The 18,563-nt window shown below is 42.3% G+C and overlaps 1 protein-coding gene across 1 annotated transcript; it reads right to left on the bottom strand.

Annotated features, from left to right (window-relative positions):
• Positions 1-1,157: 1,157 nt before the first annotated feature.
• On the bottom strand, positions 1,158-18,125 carry si:dkey-183c6.7 (urea transporter 1). Its single transcript, XM_020940803.2, has 8 exons — positions 18,011-18,125; positions 16,006-16,195; positions 11,464-11,592; positions 10,137-10,326; positions 3,706-3,853; positions 2,677-2,811; positions 1,663-1,712; positions 1,158-1,346 (listed from the first exon to the last, which is right to left on the bottom strand). Exons 1-8 carry the CDS (start codon positions 18,123-18,125, stop codon positions 1,158-1,160), a joined length of 1,146 nt encoding a protein of 381 aa, XP_020796462.2.
• Between the last annotated feature and the right edge of the window lie 438 nt (positions 18,126-18,563).

The following is an 18,563-nucleotide window of genomic DNA, read 5'->3' as shown; positions in this document are numbered from 1 at the left end:
GTTGTTCACTAATACAGTAATGTCGTTGTTCGACTTTAAGTTTTTGTCTTTCATACCTTGATAGTTGTTGATAAATTCTTCATGGACAGATTATGTCCTTTGTCGACCTTGTTGGATGAAGATTTGGTGACGGGGCAGATTTGTGAAGCTGCTGGAAAATACACGAGACATTTCCACAGATATTTTGCCATAAAAAAAAACATTAACCGGCACTTCTGACTGTTGTGAAAAAGGTCTATTGTACCTCGCGGCTAAGTGCCCGCCCAAGGGACAAGTACCTGCAACAAACTCCGTCCTGACTGGCTTTGGTATGAAACACACATTCATAATTCCTAATATGAATCTTGAGTCTAAATTAGCCACTATAACTTCTAGACTTGATCGGCCAATTACCTGGAGTCCTTTAGTGCTCTCTATACAGTCTGTATTTGCAGTACATTTTCATATTCTTTCAACAATTTTTAGGTTTAAAAAAAGTTTCAATGGTGGTCATCTGGACACTATTTTTGCAAGATGTTTAATCTTCAGAGGTCATTTTAAATTTGATGGAAATGGCTTGACACACTAGGATTTATTCTGCTCTGAGTTAATGAAGTGAAACTGCCCTGCCCTCGTTTACACCTAACATCATTATAGTCTTTGTGTCCTTATTGTGTGTTGGCTGTGTCACCTTTAGCATTGTTTTGTACTTGACTAGCATTTATTTGGCTTGTTGTGGTCTTATTCCAGCTGCGGATGGTGCTTCTGTTACACTTGATCAAAATCTCAATCCACCATCTCTGTTCAAAGAAAGACTCTCTTTCTTCACAAAAATAGCTTCTTTCACTTTTGTTGCAAATCAGTTTCTCCCTCCGCTTAAAATCTGCCCCTCGCTGTCTTCAAATGAGTGGTTTGTGGTCTACAAGGAAGGACTTGAGCTGGACTTGTGGACTAAGATCCTAGTTCTTCAAATCAGTTCCATCAAATGAAAAAGAGCTTCTGGATGGAGTTGAAAAGTTTCCAGAAGACCAAAGATGGAAACTTCTTGACACTGAACCACTTCTGGACATATGAAAAATCACAACTTATTTCTATGACTTCATATAAATAAGGATGACCAGTTTAGGAACTGCAGGTTAGGACGGACCTCCACAGTTCTTGGACGTGGTGGAGCTGGACTACACATCAGTGCTCTCTCTGTCTCTGTCCTTGGGGCTGCCGGCCTCCCATTGGTTGCGAGAGCGCAGGTTGTGCTCAGGCGACCGGACCTGGCCAATGGGGATGCGGTATGTTTTTAAAGTCCCTGTCATCAGCATCATCAGGGTGGCCACTATAGTTGCTGCCCAACTGCATGCTGGGAGTCCTATCTAGAAACAGAAGAGCGCAATTAGAGACAAGTCAGTGATCAAGAAGTTAAAAATAAGTCCCATATAGTGACCCACCATACTAATAAAGAAAAAGAGCACATAGTTAGCAATTATTTACAATTTTGAAAGAGAAACTGGCGAAGAAATTTCAACTGGCTGCATTCACATTTGAGAATTGACGGCAAATTGTACCATATAATTCTAAAGGGATTCTAGAATATTGTGAGTGCACATGAACACCACCTCTGGTTTCTTCAGACCACCATTAACAGTTATGGGGTTACTCAAATGAGTGGGTGCTGCAGGAGATGCGTACCGTCCCCAGGAGGTTGCTCAGGGCGATGTCCATGTACGCGGAGAAGAAGCCTGCATACACACAAGCACAAGAAATATAATAATTTTGACAATTTTAGTGCAAACAGGGTCAGTGCGCTTGTGATGTAGGTTGACCGTGAGCAGACTGGGGTTCAGTGAGTAAGGGTAAAAACACAGACAAAGGCGTAAAGATGTGGTCCACAGTTTTACTTTTTTAGTTTTTCAATCAATGTTTTATCGATAAAATGCTTTTAAAAAATCTTGCTGTAAAGTTGCCGTAAAGTTGATGTAACGTTGCTGTAAAGTTGTGGTAAATTTGCCGTAACGTTGCTGTAAAGTTGTGGTAAAGTTGATGTAAAGTTGCGGTAAAATTGATGTAAAGTTGTAAAGTTGCTGTAACGTTGTTGTAAAGTTGCGGTAAAGTTGATGTAAAGTTGCGGTAAAGTTGATGTAATGTTGCTGTAAAGTTGTGGTAAAATTGATGTAAAGTTGCAGTAACGTTGCTGTAAAGTTGATGTAAAGTTGCGGTAAAGTTGATGTAACGTTGCTGTGAAATTGTGGTAAAGTTGATGTAAAGTTGCGGTAAAATGTATGTAAAGTTGTTGTAAAGTTGATGTAAAGTTGCTGTAACGTTGTTGTAAAGTTGCGGTAAAGTTGATGTAAAGTTGCGGTAAAGTTGATGTAATGTTGCTGTAAAGTTGTGGTAAAATTTATGTAAAGTTGCGGTAACGTTGCTGTAAAGTTGATGTAAAGTTGCGGTAAAGTTGATGTAACGTTGCTGTGAAATTGCGGTAAAGTTGATGTAACATTGCTGTAAAGTTGCAGTAAAGTTGAAGTAAAGTTGCGGTAAAGTTGTGGTAAAGTTGATGTAACGTTGCTGTGAAATTGCGGAAAAGTTTACTGTGCCTTTACTATAGCTGTTAAAAGAGCAATCATTTACTCATCTCACACAGAAAGTTGAATAATCCAGATCTGATTCTACTGACTGTAAATGTACCCAGTGAGTGGATCTTACCGCTGGCGATGGCGAACAGGTGCGTCCTCCAGCTGAAGGTGAAGAAGAGTCCTCCTACAGCCATACAACCCAGAGCTCCGTTAAACCCGGAGAGCCCAGAGTACAGGCAGGTCTGAGACACGCCCATGGACAGACCTATGGCACACACACACAACACGTAAAGAGAGTGTGACAGGTTAAACTATACATTTTAAAAACATATTTAACATAATTTCATCAATTCTAGTTTTACAATTTTGTAGAACAACTAACAAATCTTTCTTTTTTACATGGAGTTGAAAATTAAAACTATACTTCGGAATATTCTCCATTGAAGATTATAGCTAATAGTACAACATTTCCTTGGAAACAAGCAGGTGGGAAAACCTCCTCCAGGCCCAAATAAGGTTTATGGAGATGCAGGTTCAACACGTTATTACAGAATTCAGTAAAATATAAACATACAGAAATTATATTATGCTATTTCTGATAGTTTTTTCAGAACGTTTAACCATGTAAAAGTAGCTTCCCCGCACTATTCACCTGAAGTTTTATTTGGAGTGATTCATGCATGTTTGAGAAATCTTTAATAGCTTATTTTCAGACACTATTCTGCTGATACACACCTGTTTTCACGGCCTCTGGTACATGCCCACTGCTCTCTACTCATTTCTTTCTCCAGTTTTATTTTCTTAATCATACGTGGGGTAATTTTGGTACAAATAAAGTGTGATGAGCAGTTATCCATAGGAGGGGCCCACAGCCTGCGGCGCTTTGTTGTCATGACGTTTATGGTGATGTCAGGTCCCATTGGGCACCACAGTTTTCTAACACAGAAGCACAGACTGCATATATACATGGACATAGATAATGTGCTAAGCCGCTCAAATGTTCGAATTAACCAGCACTGCATGATCATGTCGTCTGTTAAAAAAGTTCTATTCATGATGTAGAAAATGTTCAAAGTGTAACATAGTGATGGTGTCATAAATTATAACCACAGAGCACACACAAGCACAACACAATTCTTTTCTCTCTCTTGACACTCACCGGTCAGAGTCCCTATAGCAGAGCCGAGCAGAGCGTGGACGGCCAGCAGGGGGGAGTAGAGCAGCACGGCCCCCAGGATGAGGAGGGAGGGGCCCAGGGCAGAGCAGGCGTAGATCTGCCCCACCCCAAGAGGAATGCCCCGTACGACCTGCAGGGGGCACAAGCACTGGTCACCAACAAGTACTGGTATTACACAGCCAAGTACACCGATGTGTTTACAGTAACATAGAGTGCACAAAAAAATAGAATAAACAGTCCGCTAGAAATGAAGAGCTTCTCACTAATCATTTTAGACATTTATAGGGAGTAAGTAAGTGTCATTATACTGATGGAGGGTGTCAAATGCCTGTCTCCATGGAGGTGTCATTACTTTGCCTGAAATATTCCATAGTATGGCTTTAAACACAGACAGGCAGGGGACAGTCTCCATAGACAGGATTTTAAGTACAGAATTTTAGAGATTCCTTTCAAAAACAGTAAATCTCCCATACAGTTCTATCTTTTTTGAGTGTTTAGAAAAACACTATATCTATAATGAAACACAGCAATAGACCTCGGTCCTTCATCTGAAATTAGAACATGATCAGATTTTAGAACGTGAACAAGATCCCGTTCCATGATTCACAACATTACAATCAAACCATCACAGGCCTTACTATGTATAGAAAACAGGTCAGGGTAATTCAGTCAGTCCTCGTGCTTACATAACAGCTGACAGCAGAGGGCGCAAATGAGCATAGGCTAAAACCATGAATCTGAAAGTTGTCATGATAAATTTCACACTTTTGATACTAAAGAATAAACTGGATACTGTTGTCGAAGAAATTATATATCTCTTGTCAAAGCCTGATCCAGTCACATCTCAGAAGCTAAGCAAGCTCGGGCCTGGGTAATACTTGGATGGGAGACACTGGGAAAATCGGGTGCCACAGGGGGACTCCAGTCACAAAAACTGTCCTTATGCCCTTAGACAAAACACTTTACCCTCAGTGCCTAGTATGAAAGTGGTGTGTGTGAGTGATGGTGGTGGTTGAAGGAACCGATGGCACTGATTGCCATGGATGAATAATACTGAATAATGCTCTGCCAAGTGTCTTTGTGACAAATGTCTGTGAAAAGTGCTATAGAAATAAGTAAAGAAGAAGAAAAAAGTAATTCATCCATTTATGAGTTTTTGGAATACAGACAAAAGTTTATTCTCGTTACAGCAGATATGGACTGGACCTAGGTCTGCCCTGGCCAGAGACCAACAGCCTCTCCTCCCTGAGCATCTCCTACCCAAGCATCTCCCAGAACATCTCCCAGAACATCTCAGCTCTGAGTCTCTGCCCCCAAGGGTCTGAGCTCCGAGTCTTTATACAGAAATGCAAGTTACATACATACCAAAGCAGAGTGACTTTTGTTTCACGGGCTGGTGCTAATCAACTTAATATACACTTGAAGACAGCGAAGACAACACACAGTTTCCTGAGGGTAGGGACAGGTGTGTCTGCAGTTGTCACAATACTCAATACCGATTCTGATACCACGATGATAATGAAAACACTTTCTTTAAACAATAGAATGTAAGTAAGTAAGTAAGACTTTATTTACAGAGCACCTTTCACAGATCAGACATCACAAAGTGCTTTACAAAGTGCAATAAACAACATGTACAAGAACAGAGGAATTACAGACACAGTCAACCAAAAGCTTGTCTAAACAGCAGTATCTTGAGTTGCTTTTTAAAAAAGTCAGTAGAGTCTGCCTCGTGGAGGGCTAGGGGGAGGGCATTCTGTAATTTGGGGGCCACAGCTTGAAAGGACTGATCCCCCCATGTTTTAAAGCCAGACGTTGGAACCATTAAGAGGCCCTGACCTGAGGAGGGTGGAAGGAGCAGTAAGTCACTGATGTACTGGGCGTCTGTCCATTTAGAGCTCTCCATGATCTGAATGTCATTTTTGACATTAAATCGCACTTTCTTTTCTATTCCCACATGGTCTTATCTCTGTGTAATCCGATACTATGAGTGCACAATCACAATAATGTATTACCTAAACTGTGTGTGTGTGTGTCATGTATGTTAATGTGAGCAGGACCAGGCAGCAGGCTTTCTCCACAGACTGGTAAAAATATGCTCTGCGTCATGAGCAGTTCAGAGGGAGGAGAGACCGGAACGACAGGAGCAACAAGGGCTGGAAAAAGACGAGAGACACGAGAGACATGAGCCCTTTCTGGAGAGTAGCTCAGAGGGAGACAGGAGAGACAGGAGTAATAAGGGCAGGGGAGGCAGGTGCGACAGGAGAAGGAGAGACACGGGCAGGAAACACAGGAGTGCTGACGTCCATAAACTTCTGTACAGGGGCAGTGGGGCTAGTGGGCACAGGGGCAGTGGGGCTGGTGGGCACAGGGGCAGTGGGGCTGGTGGGCACAGGGGCAGTGGGGCTGGTGGGCACAGGGGCAGTGGGGCTGAGCACTGGGCATTGGGGCTGGTGGGCACAGAGGCAGTGGGGCTGGGCAGGGGTCCAGAGCTGGAGCAGGATCAGAGGAGCTGAGGACACATGTCTCATTCACATGCTGCACAGAGGAGACTATAAACCCTCCAGAGGCAGCACTAAACATGAGGGCTGAGCGAGGAGCAAACTGTGAACAGAGAAAGAGCCACATTTCCTTGTTTTCATAAGTTCATGAACCTGACTAAGGTCACACTGACGTGGTAAGACTCTGAACTGAGTTCTCCACATGATCAGCCTTAGTTTTGGCTTATTTGGGTGCTTCACCTTTGGCTTTTACACAAACCTCAATACTGCTCTGTGATTAACCCTCACAGTGGGAGTCTCACAAATATCACAAGAATTTAGTCTGGAGGACTAAAGGGGAGAGTGAGGGGAGGAGGAGAAAAAGTTGAACTAATGCAATCCTTCTCAAATGGGGGGTGCAGTGCGATACCAGGGGAGGTGCCTGTGATCTCGAGGAACATGCTTTTTTTTTGCCGTACTAGAATAAAGTGTAATTGCACATCCACTACAGTAGTTAGCAGTAGAGTGTCAGGTTTTTGCACCAAGCAAATGCACACACAGCACAGAGCAGGAGAAATGAAGTGCAGAGAACAAACCCCCAAGAGACATCATGGAAAAACATTTAACAGGGAAGAAAAGAAAGACGTAGAATAGGGCGATAATGAGCAGTCTCCCGAAAGCTAAGACAAGGACATATGACGAAGCGGATGTAGTACTCGGCTTCACTGTGACTACGGTGGGAAACGAGGAAAGACCACTGTGTTTACTGTGTCTAAAAATGTTGGCAGAGGACAGCATGAAGCCAAATAAACTAAAACGTCACTCAAAGACATTACACCCCAATCACGCTGATAAGACACTTGAGTTTTTTCAGTGAAAACGTGCTGAATATTGCAACAATCATCCCGCTTTATGAATACAAATGATACTATTTATAGTCGCGGCGGAAAGTGGAGGAGCGCGAAATGCTTTGTTCTTCCCACGGGGGGCGTGACAGAAAATAACTGAGAAGCACTGACCTAGTGTTTAGTCCCACGTTAATAGTTATATATTATTATTCTACAGTATGGCAACTTAATCTTCATGGAGACAAGCAGGTGATTTACAGATCAGATTTGTGGAGAAATGCTCATGTCTCTCAGTAAAAATATGTTCTAGATATTTCAGAGCAGTGTAGTAATGTAAGTTTAATGCTATACCTTGGAAAATTCCAGACCCCATAAGACACCTTTAATTTGGCCCAAAATGACACAGTGTATGTTTATGTTGTAACACACACCATACTGTTTTACGTGTCTCCGTCTCTCCTGGTTGACATTTCTTTTATTAGACATTTATATTTTTTTATTCCTTGTCAAAAAGCCGTGGCTCTGTTGCCATGGGAACGGCTGACTCATACCTGTTTGTGCTTGGATCCATCTGGAGCGGACATGCCACACTCAGTCTGTTTGTTTTGTGTGCACATTTGGAGTTTTCTACCATCTGCAAATGTTCTATTGACACACAGACACTGATGCACGGTGGTGACTCAACTTGGACGTGTCTCCATTTGCATGTTACGGCAGGTGAAGGTTCAGTTGCGAAAGTGGTTTCTCTTAAAACAGTAAGAGCACAGACTACATTCTGCCTTCTGTTTTCGTCTATGGAGTAAACAATTGTGAAAACTTGTTTGTTGGTGCTGTCCACAGTGGGAAAGGCCAGTACTGGGAGACAACAGACTAAATTGCATCACATTTGGGTCTGCACGTGCCCAGATGCTTCTACACAAACGCTGGTCTCTTACTACAGCAACACACACACACACACACACACACACACAAACTACATCAATTACATCACTTAATTTTACTTTTTGTGTGTGTATTATTTTAAATATGAGAGAAGCATTAAAAAAAACAAAAAACAAAAACTATAATAAACCTGAGCAAACCGATCTGTGCACAGAAACATTAATGTCAAATTATGGTATAAGATCCACAAATAACTGAAATATACTAAATGACTGAAATTCAAAATACCTTATTTTTCATACATAAGGTGCGCCAGATTATAAGGCACATTAAGAGAAACAAACGGACGACCCTTGAGACTGATTCTTTAGTCCAGGCATCCATGATCCATTGGCAGATTGTTGCGTAATTCGCCCCACGTTGCCTCTGTCTTGGTGAATGTGGATTATGAATGTGAATGTGGCTGAATCAATTAAGTTTGTTTTTTATTTCCTATGAGGAGAACTCAAATATACATTGATTACTAATGTGTTTAATGCAGCTTTGTGCACATTTGTTTATGTTTTACAGAAACAAAACTTAAAACCACATGACTAATTTGCATAAACTATAAGGTCTGAAAAAACAGCTCCTTGTGCACTGATGCGGTCAGCTTCTGTTAGACTTACTCCTCGAGGCTCCTGACTATGGTAGCCATAATGCTCCAATAATCCATCAGGTGGTACCACTTTGTATCTTACCAAAGTTGTACTAAAACATTTTGACAGATTTTTGAGCACCGTGTACCATATAAAATTGGTTCAAGGTCAGTCAGCACAACCAGAAGGAATACATAATGCACGCTGTGGATTTTTGAGAAAATGTAAGGATTTTAAATGGGCGTTAAAGTCCAAAAAATATGGCAATACTTATCGAGTAGAAGTACAAAGTAGTGGTCCAAAAGTATTTTTGGAAAAGTATTCAAGAAAAAGTAACTTAAAGAGTAACTGTCAGGATGCAGATGCAGTATTTTGAAGTTAGAGCAAATGTAAGGACAAAACCTTAAATAAATTAGTCACAAAATCTGGTAGACACAAAAATGAGACAAACTAAATCATATTTGAAGGAGCTGAAAGAAACACACATGTTCAGTTCATTTCATAGTCACATAAAGCTTTTGTCACTACGCACAGTGGAGACAGGAAGCACAACTTTTACACAAGTAAGAGTATTGTTACTTCAATGAAATATTACTCCAGTAGGATTAAAGGAAACTGCTAGAAAAGTCCTCTGAAAAGTTCAATGTCTTCAAAGAGGGGGTATATTACTTCTTTTTTTTAGATCACCATGTTAGTAGGGCTGGGTATCATGAAGAAGTTGCCGATACAATACATACCTTGAGACATAGGCCATGATACAATTGATACAGTGCACTTTCGATTCGATATACGGTTCAATAAAAACAATATCTGAATCATGGTTGTGATACTAAAAGTCTGTTAAACCACTTCATGTGCAACAAAACACAAAACATTTTAATCATCAAAACAGTGAAAATGTCAAATGTGACAAGTTTTCTTCCTCTAAACAAACAACAAAACTGTAGCTCTGTAATAAAATTATTTAGTAAAATATACCAAAAAATACTCTTTGCGATATATCAATACAGCAACCCATGATATCGATACTATATCATCACATTAAACGATACGATATATGGATATTTTGATATTTTTGCACACCCCTACATGTTAGCTTTTCTATTTTATTTTATTTTTTAAATGCTATATTCATCTAAAAAAAAAAAAAAAACACATATTAACATGTTTTATAAGTTTCACTTTTGTTTTTGACGCACTGAGTCAAAAGACACTCCTCTTCAAACAGTTGTCACTACAATCATTTAATGAAACTACTGCACATTGCATCGTTTGTAACGCTGGAGTGTATTGTTTTGTATCATATTTTTGTATATTTATGGAGAATTGTCGTGTGGGTGGAGCCTTGAACAGAATCCGTAAGGAGGACCCAGGAGAGATCACTAGATTATTCACACACGCATGGGTGACTCTAAAACCTCTTCAGGCACGTTTGTGATGAGGGAACAATGTTAGAACATGGCTGAAATTCCCAAAAAGTTGATTTTGCAGAAGTCCCCTCTTTAACAAGTTAGTCAAGTAAATGTAATTGAGCTGGTGTCGGGGAAGTACACAGGGGTGCTGACCTGTAGTGCGCTGAGCTGTGTGGCGTTCATGGCCCCTCCCCCTGGTGGGGCAGACAAGTACCGGGGGAAGTACGGGTGCTGAGGGTCTGTGCAGAGGAGGAACAGCACGATGGTCATGTTAAAGGGGAACACCGCCACGGGGAGGTCCCAGCGGTCGAGGAGCGAGGACAGGCTGGAGAACAGGAGCACGCTGGAAACACACACACATAGGTCAGGAGCAAGGCTGTGTTGAGGCAAGTGTGCTAACTATCCACCCATTTACACTAGTTTACTGCTTGTTTGATCATGGTCTTGGTTTGCTTTAGTTCAGATCTCAGTCTAGACCTGGCTGAGTCCAGTTTTAGACTTGGTTTGGTCAGGGTTTATTTTTAGCAGAGATGAGATCCTGTGGTCCCCAAACCGGACCCCCTCCGGCCCCTGACTGCGCCTAGAAATTCTGTCCATAAATACAATGAACAGAACCGGTGACAAAGGGCAGCCCTGGCGGAGTCCAACATGCACCGGGAACAGGTCTGACTTACTGCTGGCAATGAACACAGCTCCTGCTCCGGTCATACAGGAAAGCAAAGGGCCCCAGACCCCATACTCTCAGAGCACCCCCCACAGGACACTATGAGGGACAAGGTCGAATGCCTATGTTCCTTCCCTCACCTATGGTCATGACCTCTGGGTAATGACCAAAAGGACAAGATACAAGCAGTCGAAATGCGTTTCCTCCACGGAGTGGCTGGGCAGTCCCTTAGAGATATGGTGAGGAGCTCAGTCACACAGAAGGAGCTCAGAGTAGAGCCGCTGGTCTTCCATGTCGAGAGAAGCCAGTTGAAGTGGCTCGGGCATCTGTTCCGGATGCCTCCCGGGCATGTCCCACAGGGAGGAGGCCCCAGGGAAGACCCAGGACACACTGGAGGGACTATGTCTCTCAGCTGGCCTGGGAACGCCTCGGGGTCCCCCCGAAGGAGCTGGAGGATGTGTCTAGGGTGAGGAAGTTTGGGAGTCCCTGCTTAGATTGCTGCCCCCACAACCCGGCCCCTGATAAGCAAAAGAAACTGGATGGATGGATATGGCAGCAAATGTTGTAGAAAACCTTCCTTTACTTTGAGGAAATGGACCATTTCATCACCAGTCGAAACACAAGAGTGAAGTAAGAGCGAGGCCTTTCCTGTTGTGTTCACCTGGTGGCCCCTGGAGGCTGCTGTGATGCTGAGGGACACAGAGGAGGGACTGCTCTGACACAGATCTGCTGACCCTCCCTGACCAGTCCTCCTGTTAAACTGACCTGTGTGTGTGTGTGTGTGTGTGTGTGTGCGCACGCGTGTGTGTGACTGACCATGTAGCTGAGCCCAAGCACACAGGCAGGAGCAGGAGCCAGTACCAGTCCCCTGCAGAGCTGAACACCCCCATGAGCAGAGACACCAGCATGCCGTTAAAACCATGGAGCCCCCCACACACCTCTGACCTACAGCACAACAGGGAGAGCAGTCAGCCAGAGAACACTCAACGTAAAGCAGGCCTAGTCCAAAATGGACTTTTCAGAGCTTTAACCATGTTATAGTAATTTCCCCACACCACTGGCCCTCTGAAGTTATGTTAGGTTTGAACAATCTTTAACTGAACAGTCTTTAACTGCTTATATTCAAGATCAACAAGTTTATTTTCTTAAATCAATTATGCATTTAAGAATCAGCAGGATTGTGTTGTCATTTTTGATACTCTACTCTGCACACAGCATGTGGCGCTTTGTTGTGATGACTTTTACAGTGACGTCAGCTACTACTGGACACCACAGTTTTCTAATGAGGAGGTCAGTGGATTTTAAATTTTTTTATTGAGGCTATGTTTATATAATGACGATCTGAACAGAAGATGCAAAAGTGGCGTCACATCTTCACTTTTTATTCCGCGTTTAGATGAGCGTTTTGTGGAATTCGATTGGGTATGCATGCCAGGTGGCTAGGTGGTGCTGTCATACACTATCACACAACACCACTATGTCTGAACACATAGAATCTTCCTTCTTCTCATCTGCACCGTATGTATGTGACGTAAACGCGTACGCAATGTGAGCAGATCTGACCAGTTTTGTGTCTTGGGCAATGTAGATTGAAATGGAGTGTATTCAACTTCTCCACTCTGGAGGGTGGTTTTAGATTTTTGCATTTTTTAGCCCCAAAAATGCCACCACCATCTAAACAAAAGGCACTTCTGATAAAATATGTTGTCGTTTTTACACGCAAGCGCTCTCGTGTAAACAGGCCCTCAGTCGTACTAAACATTACTCTGAACTGTGTAAAAGCTGTTTAGTGGAAGTAGTTAATTCGTGTATCATTTGTTCATTTGTTTTGTAATATAAAACCTAAAATAAGACTTTATTAAACCTAAAATAAGAGTTTCCGTGACTTAAACTGTGATGCCGAACTTTTGCGCCGCATACGGACTGAATCAGGACAAAAATGGGACTAAAAACAGGACTAAACCAGGACTGAACCATTTTCAGTCCCAGTCTGGTCCCCATCTTAGTCCCAGTCTCAGTGCCGGTCTCAATCACGACCTGGTCCTGGTCTGATCCCGGCCTCAGTCCTTGGTCTCAGTCCCAGTTTCAGTTCTGGTCTGGTCCTGGTCTAAGTTCTGGTCTCAGCCCCGATCTGGTCGGACCTGTTTTAGACTTGATTCAGTCCGTATACGGCTCAAAAGTCCCGCATCACAGTTTAAGTCTTGGAAACAGGAAACAGCCATTTTCCTTTTTTTTCTGTTATTTATTTAAACACAAACACTGTTCCCCCAGCAGAGTAACTTGTGTATTTTTATGTGGCAGATTACGCTGCTGCTGCAGCTGCTGTTGTTTCCCTGCTTTCAAATTCTCTCAATCCTCTCTTAAATCTTCTTGAATTCTCTCGCAAAGTCTGATCTCAAAGTTCGCCCATAAGTTCCTTTATCTTTCCACACACCCAGCACTTTACATCTATAAAAAGAGAAAAAAAGAGAGAGAGGAAAAAAAAAACTACTACTACAGCACCTTTTTATACTTGCACAACACTAGCACTTTGGGTACGGAAATCTGGGATTCAACTGGTTGTTTTGGTTTGATTAATCTTTGTTTTTTGCATTACTAATGAGGTTTTGTGTGATTTAGTTTAGTTGAATCTTATATATTAGTTCAAATTTTGTGTGTTAAATTTTACTTTTAAATGTGTTAAAAGGAACTTTTTAAATATTACTAAACTAAATACTGAATTGTATTGTTTCCACTATTTACTGCCTTTGTCCTATGTTTTAGCCAGACTTGCCTGTGTTATAATACATGCTTCACGAATTTCGGACTTTCGGTCATCGCACAATGCATACTGGGAAGGATTTTCTGAAAAAGTGAGCATCAAACCACCATGTTTGTTTTCCCAGTGGGATGCGTCTGTTGACAAAGTCAGTCTTTTCTAGTCTTTTGAACCATATCACTTTTGTTTCTGGTTCTGATATTGTCATATTTTAGTTTTGGGAGTCGGACATCGTAATTGTGTGGTTGTTGGATCCTAACAGTGGAGAACGCTTTTGAGAAATTTGTTTGCAAACTCCATAACCGCAAAAGGGAATCAGATGTGTGTGACTGCAAACCTCCGTTCAAACTGTTTTCCTTCCCAACAGAATTGAAAACTAGTGAGAGTGAAGCGGCATCAAAGCAAAATCCCGATCCCTCACTCAACCTTGGTTACGAATTCAAAAAGTCAACGCCAAAGCGAAAGGCACCAACTGTTCGCCAAGAAAAAACTTCCACTGCAAAACGACCAAGACGTGATGTTGCTGTAAAATCTGTTTGTCTTCTGCACCTCTCACTTAACAAATGGGATCCTGCTTTGATGGCGCTCTACATACAAAATGTTCACTCCAAACTCAGGATGATTTAGGCAGTCAAAGGTTTCCTTTTCGGTCCTTCCTGTGGATCAATCCTGCCCATCACCTTCACCTTTCACTATTTTTAAATTCCACTGGGAAGAGAAACAGTTTGAACAGAGGTTTGCAGTCACACACATCTGATTCCCTTTTGTTCCCTTTATGGAGTTCGAAAACAAATTTCTCGAGCCGTTTTCTGCTGTTAGGACATCCATCACCCACACAATTATGATGTCCAAATCTCAAAACTAAAATGACAATATCAGAACCAGAAACAAAAGCGATGTGGTTCAAAAGACTAGAAAAGACTGGCTTTGTCAATAGACGCATCCCACTGGGAAAACAAACATGGAGATTTGATGCTCACTTTTTCAGAAAATCCTTCCCAGTATGAATTGTGCGATGACCAGAAGTCCGAGATTCTTGATACATCTATTAAATATATGTTAGTGGGGATTTCGTTTTAGCAAAGGGATGAGTGCATAGAAACATGGAGGAACTGACTGAAGTGAAAATGTGCTCTATTTAACTTAAATGAAACCAAACCAAGGCTGTAACTGACAGTAACTTTTGTAACTGTTTCTGTTGAGTAATTATGAAAATAGAATCCAACAAAGGCCAACAGATTTGACTGACACAAAACTAAATTGGGTAAATGAGGGTTGTGCCCTGCCCACCTGCTGTTCCACCTGCTGTTCCACCTGTGACCCTCTGGAAAGTCCATGAGAACATACACTGCAAGGCTAGAACAGCTTTATCCCAACACCTGCGTGAAGTTGGCCGCCATCAAAGGCACACTTACACAAAAACTATGCCAGTCGTTTGTGCTGTTTTGTGCTGCAAGAAGTTTTGTTTGTGCTGCTTTAGTTTTGGAGATATTAATGATTCTTTTATAGGTCAAATTAAGGTCAGCAGCCCCCAGGAAGCTTCAGAATGCTCTAAAACTCCCCAAATGGTGTCAATTGTTTGTGCTTTATTTGTGATGTTTTGTGCTGCAAAAAGTTTCATTTGTGGGATTATGGTTTTTAAGATATTAACAGTTTTATTTTCAGCCGATGAAGTCATCCAGCCCCTTAAAATGTAAAATAGCCTCAAAACAGGCAGAAAATTATATGAAACATTTGAATTTCATTTGTGCTTTTATTTCTAAAATCATTCATTATTATTTTTGTGGCGTTTATATGAAGTCATTTTCTCTGAGCTGACGGCAGTGACTTTAGCAAAACTCCACAAAAATAGTGATAACGATCTGATGGAAAAGTCTGTGTTATTATATAAAATATGAATCAAAAGCAAGTTACTAAAGACTGATACAGACTTTACCACAGCCTGAGATCGTTTCTCTTTACTAGTTTTGTGGGGTTTGTTAAAAACACTGCCTTCAGCTCAGTGAAAATGACGTCATATAATATCCACAAAAATAATAATTAATAATTTTAGAAATATACTAACATAAATGAAAATTGTCACAACACAAACGAAATACAAACGCTGTTTACCATTTTGAGGGGCTGGACGACGTTAATATCTTAAGAACCATATTCACACAACTGAAACTTCTTGCAACACAAAACATCACAAATGTAGCAAAAATGATTAAACACAGTCTTGGCCCATTTTAGAGCATTTTGAAACTTCCTGGGGGCTGCTGACCCTAATTTGACCTATAAAAGAATTGTTAATATCTCCAAAACTAAAGCAGCACAAACTAAACTTTTTTGCAGCACAAATGGAGCACAAATGAATGACATAGATATTGCATAGGTTTGCGTTTGACTTCACGCAGAGTTTTCCCACAGTTATCAGTGTGCTAAATAATTCTCTGCCTTAAATGTTGTGTCTTTCGTAGGTGGTGTGGTGTGTTGGCTTCACTGTCTGGTCTTGTTTGTGTGTTTACATCAGAGGGAGGTGCTTGCTGTAATTTAATAATTTGTTTCTTTCATTCATTGACAGTAAATCCTGTGGACCTGTCCTGGACCTGTCTCACCTGTCCTGTCCGGTGATGATGGCAGTGAGTGTGGAGCACAGCACCCCCACACTCCCCAGCAGTGCCTGCCAGGGGGAGGCCCAGAGGAGCGCGGCCACGATCAAGAGCCCGCTCAGGGGGTTGTTGGCCAGAATGACCCTGGCCACCCCACGGAGCCCCCAGACCAGCAGCTGCAGCCCCCACCACCAGTCTGAAACACAGAGGACACGCTCTGAGCGCTCACGTGCACCAGCGCAACAACAGCACGTCTGACACATCTGCAGTGAAGGAGTTCTGAGGGGGAGGTGGAGAGAACTGGGGTTTTGGCTTTCATAGTCGCCAGATCTTTAGAGAAAAACAAGTGACCAAGCTTACAAAAGAGCCCCAAACAAGAAACTCCTAGTTAAATGTTATTGACATGCACCCAGCTCCTGTGCCTGTGCTTCTGTTTAGTTTTAGTGTTTGGTTCATTTCATTTCATCAGCTCATATGTGAACATTTACACTTTTTTTTAAAATGCAATTTTTCTCTCATAGGGACAAGAGTATCTCTTACATACACCAAACGTAACAACCCTGTACTTTAAAGTGGAACTAAACACTAAATCTACTTTTTCCTCACTACTAAACAGTGTGTATGGTATTTTACTCACATTATCTACTGTGCCTATTGTCCTTTTTGATTATTTTTGTGCAAAAGCGATATGTTTGCAGCTTTCTGGTCATAAACAGTTAAACTGAGTGTGTGCCGCCTCCAGTGGTCATTGCAATTACAAGTACTACGTGACATCACACAGGACTGCCCAGATTATAGACACATGTTTCTGATACAAACAGGGGCAGAGTTTGACAGAGTATTGCCAGGTTTGACTCCCCCAAATTTAAGACCTTTTAAAGACCACTTAGATGAAAATTACAGTATTTTGCAGGCTATTAGGTGCAATCTTAAGCCTCCAACCCCATCAAAAAATGACCACGCACCATGCAATCCAGAGCGCCCTATACACGAATCCACTCAGGTGTCCCAGCATGACTTCAGTAAACTAAAAAGCTGCACCACCCGCGGCGCAGGCAAACACACACGGAGCAGACAGCGACCTCGCAGAGAAAAACACCCACAGACACACTCATCACTCCACGTGGGCGAAGGAACGAACCAAAAAAGCGAGTGCAATGTGCCACTCTAAGCCACAACTGAACAACTGAGTCACTGCGAACACACCGACAATCCGTTGGTCCCAGACAGCACCCTCCCTACACGCCACAACTGAACAAAGCCCAGAGTCATCGAGAACACGCCAAACAAAGTCCCAGAAGTGAACATCTTTTTTGGACCCATGCACCAATGAGCACAGACCACTGAAAACAACACGACACTATCTATTGTTCACCTTCAGATTTGATTATAGTTCTGTGGTTTTCTTGCTAATTCAGCCTCCTTACCACTTTCCGGTGAGAGGGCGGGAACTTTTAACAACCTCAATCTATGATACTTGAGATCAGATTTCCAAATATGGAGCCTGGCTCCAAATTCGCTCCTGTAACCGTGGCAACGGGAACTTCATTCGAGTGGCGCTGGACGCTTTGTGACACTCACATCACACTCACTTAGTCCACTTTTTATACAGTCTATGGTAGAGATTGGCAATTCCAGCGCTGAAATCATCCAAATGATTCTACTGAAGGTGTATGGAGTTTACAAACATCCTGTGTTACCACATGACATCACAAGGTGGAACAAAGTGTTTTCTGTTTGAGAGAAGAACTCAAACATGTTAAACATGTGTGAATGAAACAAAACACTACTCCAGGTCTGTGTGTGATGAGGAAACTACATTATAGCAGAGAGCAGAAAACAGTGTAATATTTAAACCTCTAAACATTTCTCAGATTTGTGTGTCCCAAAAAAAAAAAGTTTTTAAATGTACGGGTGAGAACTTGTAGTACATGTTTTTCCTTGATCTTAGTGAGTACACATTTGTCCTCTGCTGTACTGTTTTTCACATACCAAAGCATGTGTTCCTTACCCTGCACCAGTGTGTCCAGCCACAGCATGTCCCCCGTCCACATGAGCAGTCTGTGGACAAAACCAGTCCTTTTGTCCCCGCTGTCCCCCGCCTCGGCTTTACTGTCCGTCCACATCCTGTTCTCTGTCTCTTGGTTCCTCTGCTTCCACTCGCCCTCCTTTGCCTCCTCTGTCCCCTGCCTTCTCAGGTCCTGTCCTGTCCCTCTCTGGTCCCCGTCCCTCCTCTCCAGTCCCTCGGTCACTTATAAAACAGTACAGCGGTGACAGATTGACGGAGCTCTCAGCCAAAGTCCAGCTGCTCAGGGTCCTCCACATTTCACAATCTCCCTGCTCCAAGCATTCACCACTCCTCCTCTTCCTCCTCCTCCTTCCTCGTCCCCTCTCCCTCCATTCTCCCTTGGCCTCTGCGTGAGTTTAGAACATTGTCCTCAGACTTACCACATAGACAGACACTTGACAGAATAGATTACAATAGATTACTAAGGCCGTCGTCAAGAACTGGATAATTATTTATATCTGATTTCGTAGTTTGATGGTTTGATGCTATTCAACTT

The sequence above is a fragment of the Boleophthalmus pectinirostris genome, unplaced genomic scaffold, assembly GCF_026225935.1.
Source record: "Boleophthalmus pectinirostris isolate CB_2022bp ecotype Guang Dong unplaced genomic scaffold, ASM2622593v1 HiC_scaffold_20, whole genome shotgun sequence".
In the NCBI taxonomy this organism is placed as follows: Eukaryota; Metazoa; Chordata; class Actinopteri; order Gobiiformes; family Gobiidae; genus Boleophthalmus; species Boleophthalmus pectinirostris.
Note: the sequence above shows the minus strand (reverse complement) of the source record. Positions and strands in the feature narration are given on the sequence as shown.

Bases quoted from the DNA above. Each gene is read 5' to 3' on its own strand.
- si:dkey-183c6.7 (XM_020940803.2), bottom strand. From the start codon at position 18,125: ATGTGGACGGACAGTAAAGCCGAGGCGGGGGACAGCGGGGACAAAAGG. The intron at 2,812-3,705 runs GTGAGTGTCAAG...TGTGTGCCATAG, and splicing joins TGCTATAGGGACTCTGACCG to GTCTGTCCATGGGCGTGTCT. The intron at 1,713-2,676 runs GTAAGATCCACT...GTGTGTATGCAG, and splicing joins CCTGTTCGCCATCGCCAGCG to GCTTCTTCTCCGCGTACATG.